At 34.7% G+C, this 11526-nt stretch overlaps 1 protein-coding gene across 1 annotated transcript; it reads left to right on the top strand.

Moving 5' to 3' along the window:
- Positions 1 to 3131: 3131 nt before the first annotated feature.
- LOC136830381 (uncharacterized) lies at positions 3132 to 10019 on the top strand. Its single transcript, XM_067089917.1, has 4 exons — positions 3132 to 3165; positions 3622 to 4194; positions 5121 to 5260; positions 9384 to 10019. Exons 1-4 carry the CDS (start codon positions 3132 to 3134, stop codon positions 10017 to 10019), a joined length of 1383 nt encoding a protein of 460 aa, XP_066946018.1.
- The last annotated feature ends 1507 nt before the right edge of the window (positions 10020 to 11526 follow it).

The following is an 11526-nucleotide window of genomic DNA, read 5'->3' as shown; positions in this document are numbered from 1 at the left end:
AATCCATGTGTTTTAATTTAAAGATACGATATTGACGTGTTTGGTGTCTATGTTTTGTGGATTGATCATAATTATTGAGCAATGTCCCTAGGGTAGTGGCTGGTGGCCTGGGAACCCTCTGTCATATTAATATCTTTCTTTTTTTTCCTGTAAAAAAAACTATTGAAATGGCTATTTGTCTGTCTGTCCGCACTTTTTCTGTCCGCCCTCAGATCTTAAAAACTACAAAGGCTAAAGGGCTGCAAACTGGTATCAAATTGCAGCCCTATAGCCTATAAGTAGTTTTTATTTTATTTAAGGATAAATTTAGCCATGATCGTGCGTCTGGCACCGCTATAGTTGCCAACAACACATGCCACCGCCGGGCCGTGGCTGATATGGCTGAAAGTTTCATGGTCCGCGGCTGAGAGTATCATGGGCTCTGGCTTAGAGTTTCATACAGTATTATACGCTGTAGAGAAAACTCGATTGCGCCGAAGAAACTTCGGCGCATTTTTTGCTTTTCTTTCACTGTAGGAGCCAACGTATATGTATATATATATACATTATATATATATATATATATATATATATATATATATATATATATATATATATATATATTATATATATATATATATATATATATATATATATATATATATATATATATATATATATATATATATATATATATATATATATATATATATATATATATATACACGCACAGTTGTTCAGAATCGTGACAACGCACTTCAGAGCAGTATTACAGCCTCTCTCTGACCTGAAAGTATCAACATTCAAAAACTTATTAATAAGACTAATCCACTTTTCATGCCGCATAAGGAATGATAGTCCTCCGGGAGACATGACATCGTTGCACCTCAACAGAATGCAGATGCTGACACTCTTCTAAACTAGTAACAAGCATTATTTCTAAGGAGCAGACGCTTTAGGTGACAGCGAAAGTTTCCTATTGAAATGAAACCTGAAAGATAGGTCTGAATAAATTTTCACCTGCGACAATCCAAGTTTATACTCGCCGTTGCTAGAAAAAATGAAACTGCTGCTCTGAACATTTTAATCCAGAAGACAGAAATTCCGAAAGGCTGCAGATTTCCAAAATGGTGAACAATTTTCCCAGAAAGATAAGAATGAAAAGATCGGAATCAGATGGCAATACAAAAATATCTTTTAGAATCAGAAAGCCTTACTACACTTCCCAGTTACATTAGGATATTTGGGGTTAAGTGTAAATCCAAGTATTGCTAAGTGTTCAGAATCATTAAGTAACAGTGTTTCATATGCCCTGTAAATATTTGTAAATATTGAAGTGAGCATACGCTACAATATTAGGTAATCAGTAAAGTCTCCTTTTACTGAAGTTCAGTCTCCTATCCCCATTGACTACAGTGCTTTTTGATCTATTCTAAATCTCCATTAAAGACACCAGCTACGGCTCAAGACTCGCTGAAGGCACATCAACAACAACTATGCTGAAGATTCCTCAAAAACTTTGAATGAGATTAAGTACATACCTAAGTTATAGAGATTTTATACATTAGAGCCTCGTAGTTAATTAACCAAAGTCCAACTGAACTCAGTCTTAACACTATCTGGTATGGACTTGTTCTCTATCGAGACAGTCTTGGTCTACTCCAGCGAACACTCAATGGACATCACTTTAACCTAGTTATTTCCTGTAAAAATACAATCTGTCGGGAATTTAGTCTAGATTCAAGGTGCACGTTACTGCTTAAATGATTTCAGTAAACATAAAAATCGCTGGAAGAATAGCGATTACCATAAAATTGCTGTTATCAGCCCCAAAACAATCCTTTCGGAATAGACATTGTATTGAATAATTTTAGCTTATCTTGAAAACCGAAATGTCGTTTAGATGGCATTTAGAAGAAAGTACCCAGATATATTTCTAGGAGGTAAAAGGAATATCCACACTAATCCAATCCACACTGGCTGTTTAGGAGATGTAGAATGTGTACATATACCTTCTACGAAAATCAGATTTGGCGATAAGTAGCTCAGGAGGCGACATGTATCATGAAGAGGAACTTCAACGAACATGGTTTAGCCTCAAAATCCTTTCATGAAGCAACTCATCTTTAGCCTCAGGTGTGATTAATAGTTCCCATTATTAGCTAATTAAGGAAACGGGCAGATATGAAAAGATGAGGCTGAGCATCTTTAAGTTTTGTTCTAAAATTGTTATTACAATTTTTTTTTAGGTGGGAAAGTCTGATAAACTCTATTGGCCTCTAAACGATTTGCATCAACAGTGATGCTTCACTTCTGTGACATTTCGCACCACAAGTATATTTCTTTTGGTCTCCTTTTTCTTCTTCATCTTTTAACGTGCTTGTTTTCCCATTTGTATGGGGTAAACACGATGCCTTCTTTTGAAGGACTTTGATATGGCTTTGGGGTAGACTGTAGTCTCGATCTGCTGCCCTGCCTGTCATCGCTTAGCCCTGTTGACCATAAATCGCCGATCTACATAAATCATCAAACACAAGTTTATCGTGAGTCTGGATTTAGTTTTCCCCGGTATGGAACAAAGTAGAGTTCCGACGGAATCTGGTTCAGCGCTCCCATGAGAAGAGAATGAGAACTTGAACAGGAGCATGGCCCTATAAGGATGATAAGATATTAGTGATTTCATTGGATCTCTTGGAATAAGAAAACTCTCAATGATCGACAATGTTAATGATAAAAATTTCGATTATTATGAATAGCAAAATAATTGATGTCTTTGTCGTCACTTTGAAGGAACATTAATAAACCACTTTCTTTTCGAGGAAAACCCTGTACGGGTTTCTTGCATATCCTTCGATTTCCGGGGTATACTATTATAATTTTTGTTCTTATTATCATTATATTATAAATAACTCCTTGGAGTATTGGCTTAATGACAAAAAAATCATAAAGTTGCATTTCATTGGCCAAACTTCCAACTTTCAATACTGCCAAAAGGAATGCGATAAAGATGAAATGAAAAAAATAAGTAAAACGAAACTATTCTTGCGCCCTTACGAGACTAATGATATTGAAATATTGTGATTCTTTTGCCCATCGACCGACCTTGAATTGCGTTTCCCCGCTGAGTATATAATGGAGTGCCTTCTCTCGACATGCAACAGTCACTTGCTGATCCCGCTGAAAATGGTAAGCAAATTTAAGATTCAATTTATCTCTGTATATTCATATATATGATTTATATATATATATATATATATATATATATATATATATATATATATATATATATATATATATAAATATATATATATATATATATATATATATATATATATACATAAATATATATATATATATATATATATATATATATATATATATATATATATATATATTATATTTATATGGTAAGGTTCATAGAGATTAATGCGCCAGTATTACAGTATATACAGAAAGAATAATATATTTTCTTGTCTATTCTTTTCAGTTATTCTTTATTTATATATATATATATATATATATATATATATATATATATATATATATATATATATATATATATATATATTTTGCCATCTAACCTAGTTGTCTTCTTTCAGAGAACTTCAGTTGCTCTTCTTCTCTCTGCTCTGGTCGGAGCAGCTGTAGCTGACAGCCGCAACAGCTACTCAGCTCCTGGAGGATCTTCTGCTGGAGGCTTTGCAGGTGCCGGAGCAGGTGGTGGTTTCTCCAGTGGAGGCTCTTCCTTTGGTTCCTTCTCTGGCGGGTCTTTTGGTGGGTCTTCAGGTGGCTTCTCAGGTGGTAATACTGGCAGATATTCCTCTGGGGGATCAAGTGGCAGACCAGGATCTGGAGGCTCGTCCCAGCCATGGCCATTTCCAGGCACCCTGCAAGAGGCTGTTGGAGGAAAGATAGACTCAAACCTCATTGCTGAAGGCACAGGGAGCTACTCAAATGCTGGATCATCTGGACCATTTGGAGGTGGAGCTCTGGGAGGATCAGGAGCTGGATTTAGCTCCGGTGGTTCATTTGGAGGATCTGGACACCATGGATCAGCTGGAGGTGGATTTGGAGGTCATGCTGGAGCATCTGCTGGAAGTAGCTTTGGAAGCAACTTTGGAGGTTCCAGTGGAAGTGGATTTAGCTCAGGAGGATTTTCTGGTGGCTCTTTTGGAGGTGGAGCATCTGGTGGTTCCTTCGCAGGATCCAGCGGTGGTTATGCTCCTCCCCACTAATATAATACTATAAAGGTCAATTTCGTTTATTAGGTTCAATGAGGAAAAATACTGAGTAATCATTTTCAGACACTGTTTAGCAAATAAAGTATAAACTTCCCAACTTTGTCTGTTTTACCTTACAATCATGTATTACATATATATATATATATATATATATATATATATATATATATATATATATATATATATATATATATATATATATATATATATATATATATATATATATATATATATATATATATATATATATATATATATATATATATATATATATATATATAAATGGCAAGCATAAGTTCAGTATCAATCGCTTTCTCGTTTATTCACGCAGAGTCGGGCCACAAATGAAATACAGTTGAAAAGAAGGTTACAAGGTAAACAAAAAGAACAAGAATACCAGATGGTTAATTGTCAAAGGGTAATAAACAAAAAGATAATCCAAGATAATCCGGGATCACGCAGTCACAAACTAAAAACATAAACTTAACCATAAGAGAAACGGTATCTTACCCATTCAAATTCCAGAAACCTGTATAAAACTGAATACTAGTTTTGCTGCTTATATTCATCAACAACTTTTTTAATTATGAAGATATCAAGTTTAAAGAAACGAAGACATAAATTTAGAGCACTTCCATTATTTGACTTGATAAAACAAGATTCATTGATATTCCTTTTAACTTTGTCGATTTTATATATATATATATATATATATATATATATATATATATATATATATATATATATATATATATATATATATATATATATATATATATATATATATATATATATATATATATATATGTACAATCTACTGGTCACTTTTACCAGACACATATGTAATTCTAATATACAATGCCCTCTTAACTTCTCGAATTCTTCGCGCTTTTTGGATAGCCTATGCTTGTAACTACAAAGCCGAGTGTATCCAAACGAAAGAAATTGAAGAGCCAGTGAACGCCGGTCATGGGAAGCGAACTGAATTCCATATTCACAGGGAAGTCGGCAAGGTGACCTCCTGTGAATATGGAATTCGGGTTCGCTTCCCGCGACCGGCGTTCACTGGCTCTTCAATTTCTTTCGTTTGGATACACTCGGCTTTGTGGTTACAAGCATATCCAAAAAGCGAAAAATCGAGAAGTTAAGAGGGCATTATGGCTATTAGGATTACATATATATATATATATATATATATATATATATATATATATATATATATATATATATATATATATATATATATATATATATATATATATATATATATATATATATATATATATATATATATATATATATATATATATATATATATATATATATATATATATATATATATATATACATACATATATATATATACGTGTGTGTGTTCGTATATGTGCATATGTATTTTATATAAATATATCTTATTATATGTACAGGTGGAGCTGTAAGACCACATTGAGTTTATTCTTCAGGAGTTAGTGCCTGAATGAGGTGAAAGGAAAGCAGTCTTAATTGGCAAATTGTTCTTAGGTTAAGAGAGGAAAATAGAAAAACCCTAGCTGAAAAGAATACGTAACTTTGTTACGGAAAATAAAATTTTGAAAGATTTTTTGATGGAATGCGTTGCAGTAAGGTTAAATGTGTTGAAGGTGATTTTCAAAAGGATAAAACAACACTTATGACCCATATGTCCATGTGGTGCAGTATTTTGATTTAAGATATTCAGAAGAATATTGCAGATTAAATAAGAAAGATGTGTGATTTGGAAGCTCTGGAGTCTGCACTATGTCAAAAATAATCTTTGTGCATCATTATGACTATAACGAGACCGAAGGTTTTGTTCAAATACGATGTTACAATAACTGGTTTGAAATCTCGGTACTTTTATTGGATTATTATTGCTATTATTATTACTTAGCATTAACAAATATTGAAAGGGAACAAGATAAAGGAAAAATTACCTTCATAAGTAAGCTTCCATAGAAATGAATGCCATACTTGAGAAAGAACAAAACAGCTGAGATAAGAGACGTGGTATGCCGACAAAGAGATTAAGGTAAACAGAGTAACAAAACCGATGAAAGGTACACTGCAATTCCAGGTCACCGTAGAGCTTCTTTTAAAATCAAAGAGTGTTAATTTCCATTCCATTGTAACAAAGACTGAGCACCTTGTCACAATTGGTTTGCTGCCGCTCTAGGAAACGAGTAGGGGCATTGGTTCCCTAAAATATGGGCTCTTAATTGGATGCCATAACTTTCCTTTTGAAAAGTAACGTATGGAGTATAGCCAAAAATGATATCTCTCAATGAACTCCTCGAGAACCATTATTATTATTATTATTATTATTATTATTATTATTATTATTATTATTATTATTATTATTATTATTATTATTTAAGTAGATGAAACATATTCACACGGAACAAGCACACAGGGGCCATTGACTGAAATTCAAGCTTCCAAAGAATGTTGGTTACTACCTTCCATCGCAGGCCCCACACTGCAGCAGTAGCTGATCATGATACAGAGCCAGTGAATTTTCATCGCCCTGGTGGGCGTGGGACGCGAACCCGCGACATCTGAGTGGCAGCCACGACACTAACCAATATACCAGCCGACCAATCTGATTAAATTTTCCCATAAAATACAGTTCCCATGAGCTGCGAACATTCGAGTAGGAAGGAGTATAATATTTCAGATATGGTATGAATAGAAAAATGTGAAACATAACACTAATAGAGTACTTTCATATCTGCTTATTCATGAAATCTTACAAATAACACTAAGTTGACTGGCATATTATTTTTTAAATTTAGCAAAGAATACTTTAGGTCTAATGTGACCTCCAGTTTGCTTAATTAATCAGATTTATAAATAGTAATCTTTCTCATTTACATAAAATCGTGAGGTAGGAGCATGGTGGAATATTAGATATTCAATGTGTTCTTAGTTTTGCTAAAATTAAACCTTATACCTCACTTACTGATGTGTTCTGTATCTCTTTCAGGTCTAACAGTCACTTTATTTCACGCTTGAGGGAAAATGAATGACTGCAATAAGAGTTGCATCTTATGCATACTGTACCATCCTATGCTGTTAAATGCGTCTCTCTAGTCAAAACAAGACTAGAGAGACGCCCAACAATAAAATCAAAATCCCACACCCGGACAGGATTAAGACGTTGACACAGACACTTGCAAATTCTAACCCTTTTGCTTTTACCTACCCAAATACCTTAGCTAAATCCCTGATTAACCTCCAGCAAAAGCCAGCCCCCAAAGACATAGGAGTATACGAGATCCTTTGCCTCGACAGAGAACAATCCTAAATCAGCTTTACAAGTAAATCACTCCCCCAGAGATTAATAAAACATAAACGTTCAGTTAGGTATGGTTAACAAAGCTCAGCTATTCTAAATGACATAAATATCCATAATTACAGAAAGTATAGCTTAGTTTTACCAGACCACTGAGCTGATTAACAGCTCTCCTAGGGCTGGCCCGAAGGATTAGACTTATTTTACGTGGCTAAGAACCAATTGGTTACTTAGCAACGGGACCTACAGCTTATTGTGGAATCCGAACCACATTATAGCGAGAAATGAATTTCTATCACCAGAAATAAATTCCTCTAACTCTTCATCAGCCGGCGGCGGGAATCGAACTCCGGTCCATCGAATGACGGTCTGAAGCTCAACCAACTCGGCCAACACAGAATAAACTGGAATTTGTCACATATAATTTATAGGGGGAATTGTCGGTTCAAAAGCCAGATAGTAAAATCAGCATTGATTAACCAAAGATATACAATGAACCTCTCAAAAAGAGCTTGGGACTCAGATATTATAGATAAAATCTTCCTCCAACCAGCGATTAAGAAGATTAAGGAGAAATTGTCAACTGGAGTGATGTAATGGCTGACCTCTGGATCTCTTGGTAGAAATACTGCTTTTCTGTAACTCTCATTTCATTCATTATGTGCCTATAGAGGGAGACAGTTGTTTTCCGAAATATAGGCTTAACTTTCTACATTTTGGCGTTTTTATGGGCTCTTTTTATTATATAATTTATATATAGTATATATATATATATATATATATATATATATATATATATATATATATATATATATATATATATATATATATATGCAGTATATATATACTTGTGCTTTTAATAACAAGAGCTTTTGAACTGATCCCGTTATTATAACAACACAAATATATATGTATACACAACTATAGATATTTAAACTGATACATCATTTTAGAATCGTTTCTTCAGTTTTTCTTGGCGAAATCCATAACTCTCCTTCTGCAGCTGTGTGGTATTTCATCGTCACGATTGTGTTTCATTTTGTCTGCCGATCCTAATACTTCGGTGTCTGTGAATCATCAAACTGAAGCAGATCATGACTTCGGACTCTGTTGGGTTTTCTTAGCATGGAACAAAAAAGATTTCAATTCAATTCTTCCATGAGGCAGAAGTTAGAGCTTTAAAAGGAGCTTTGTATGCATAATGATGATAAGGGATGAGTGATTTCACTGTATCCCGTTGAATATGAACTCATATACTTATTTCAATTAGGATAATGATAAGAATTAGAATTTTCATTATATCTAAAGGAATTCTCCCTTATTTTGATAGAAAAAGAGTTATTTGTTTCGAAGACCACTGTATATAAGTTTCATAAATACTCAATTTCCGGGGTATTATTGTTATTGTTGTTATTACTTTCTTTATTATATCAAAAATAATTCCTTAGAGGTATTAAATTCATGACGAAACAAAAAACATCAAACGTTGCATTTCATCGGTCAGAGATCCAACATTTCAATGAGTCAAATGGAAGACGATGAAGGTGAAAATTCAAAGAAATAAAAAGATATTATTCCTCCGACCTTGTGAGCCCCAGCATATGGAGGCATTGGGATTCTTTTGCCCAATGGCCGACCTCGAATTGTGCTTCCCCCCTCGGAGTATATAACAGGGTACCCGTGTACCACATACAACAGTCGCTTGCAGACCGCTCTGAAAAATGGTGAGCAAATGTAAAAGCCTGTCTAATCCTCTTATATATATATATCGCATGGAAATTTTCTTGTTTATTCTTTTGATCAATTCGAGATGTATACTTATATCTACATCTAACCTGGTTGTCTTCTTTCAGAGAAATTCAGTTGCTCTTCTTCTCTCTGCTCTGGTCGGGGCTGCTGTAGCTGACAGCCGCAACAGCTACTCAGCTCCTGGAGGATTTTCTGCTGGAGGCTTTGCAGGTGCCGGAGTAGGTGGTGGTTTCTCCAGTGGAGGCTCCTCCTTTGGCTCCTTCTCTGGCGGGTCTTTTGGTGGGTCTTCAGGTGGCTTCTCAGGCGGTAATACTGGCAGATATTCCTCTGGAGGGTCAAGTGGCAGACCAGGATCTGGAGGCTCGTCCCAGCCATGGCCATTTCCAGGCACCCTGCAAGAGGCTGTTGGAGGAAAGATAGACTCAAGTCTCATTGCTGAAGGCACAGGCAGCTACTCAAATGCTGGATCATCTGGACCATTTGGAGGTGGAGCTCTAGGAGGATCAGGAGCTGGATTTAGCTCCGGTGGTTCATTTGGAGGATCTGGACACCATGGATCAGCTGGAGGTGGATTTGGAGGTCATGCTGGAGCATCTACTGGAAGTAGCTTTGGAAGCAACTTTGGAGGTTCCAGTGGAAGTGGATTTAGCTCAGGAGGACTTTCTGGTGGCTCTTTTGGAGGTGGAGCATCTAGTGGTTCCTTCGCAGGATCCAGCGGTGGTTATGCTCCTCCATACTAATCTAATATTATAAAGATCGATTCCCTTCATTAGGTTCAATGAGGAAAATAACCTGAGTAATCATTTTCGGACACTCTTTAGCAAATAAAGTATAAACTTTCCAACCCTGTTTTAATTTACAATCATACATACATACATATATATATACATATATATATATATATATATATATATATATATATATATATATATATATATATATATATATATATATATATATATATATATATATATATATATATATATATATATATATATATATATATATATAAAAATTCCCCTTGTAGATGCAAGTATCTTAAACTTTACTGCAACACATTCCGTCAGAAAATCTTCCAAAATATTATTTTTCGTAGCAGAGTTCTTACTCTTTTCAGCTTGCATCTTCCTATTTTCCTCTCATAACCTAAGAACAATTTGATAATTTGACTTTGCTTTCCTTTCACCTCATTCAGGCACTAACTCCATTTTCTCCTGAAGAATAAACTTAATGTGGTCTTACAGCCCCACCTTAACATAAAAGAACATATTTATATTCTGTATATATGTACATACATATACACAAAAACACACACTGAGCTCATTCTTCAGGAGTAAATGGAGTTAGTGCCTGGGTGAGGTGACAGGAAAGCAAAGTCTTATTACCAAATTGTTCTTAGGTTAAGAGAGGAAAACAGGAAGATGCTAGCTGAAAAGAATACAGCACTTTGTTACGGAAATAAAATTTTGGAAGATTTTTTGATGGAATGTGTTGCAGTAAAGTTTAGGATACTTGTGGGATGAACAGTTTAGCATATACAAAGGAAAATTAAAATGCCGAAGAGTGAGAAAGCACTAAGAGCTTAAGATGGCATAATATGGTAGTGATAATATACCTGAATAATTAACCATTTTGTGCAGGGTATGCATGGAGAATACAAAGAATTTAAAGGCTCGGTCCACAGGAATAATTGTTTGCACATGTAATGTGTTGAAGGTGATTTTCAAAAGGATAAAACAATACATATGACCCATATGTTCATGTAGTGCAGTGTTTTGATTTAAAATATTCAGAACATAGCAGATTAAATAAGAAAGATGTGTGATTTGGAAGCTCTTGAATCTGCACTGTGTCAAAGGTAATCTTTGTGCATCAATATGATTATGACGAGACGGAAGGCTGTGTTCAAATATGATGTTACAATAACTGGTTTGAAATCTCGGCATATTGTTGGATTATTATTTCTGCTATTATTACTCAGCATTAACAAATATTGAAAGGGAACAAGATAAAGGAAAAATTACCTTCATAAGTAAACTTCCATAGAAATGAATGCCCATACTTGAGAAAGAGCAAAACAGCTGAGATAAGAGACGTGATATGTCAACAAAGAGATTAAGGTAAACAGAGCAACAAAGCCGATGAAAGGTACACTGCAATTCCAGGTCGCCGTAGAGCTTCCTTCAAAAATAAAAAGTGTTCATTTCCATGCCATTGTAACAAACACTGAGTACCTTGTCAGAATTG

Source organism: Macrobrachium rosenbergii, chromosome 46, assembly GCF_040412425.1.
Source record: "Macrobrachium rosenbergii isolate ZJJX-2024 chromosome 46, ASM4041242v1, whole genome shotgun sequence".
Taxonomy (NCBI): Eukaryota; Metazoa; Arthropoda; class Malacostraca; order Decapoda; family Palaemonidae; genus Macrobrachium; species Macrobrachium rosenbergii.
This window is presented reverse-complemented; position numbering and strand designations above follow the sequence as displayed.

Coding starts and splice junctions, on each gene's coding strand:
- LOC136830381 (XM_067089917.1), top strand. CDS start 3,132: ATGCAACAGTCACTTGCTGATCCCGCTGAAAATG. Junction 3,166..3,621: donor TGCTGATCCCGCTGAAAATG/GTAAGCAAATTT, acceptor TGGTCGGAGCAG/CTGTAGCTGACAGCCGCAAC. Junction 5,261..9,383: donor CCTGTGAATATGGAATTCGG/GTTCGCTTCCCG, acceptor GTCTTCTTTCAG/AGAAATTCAGTTGCTCTTCT.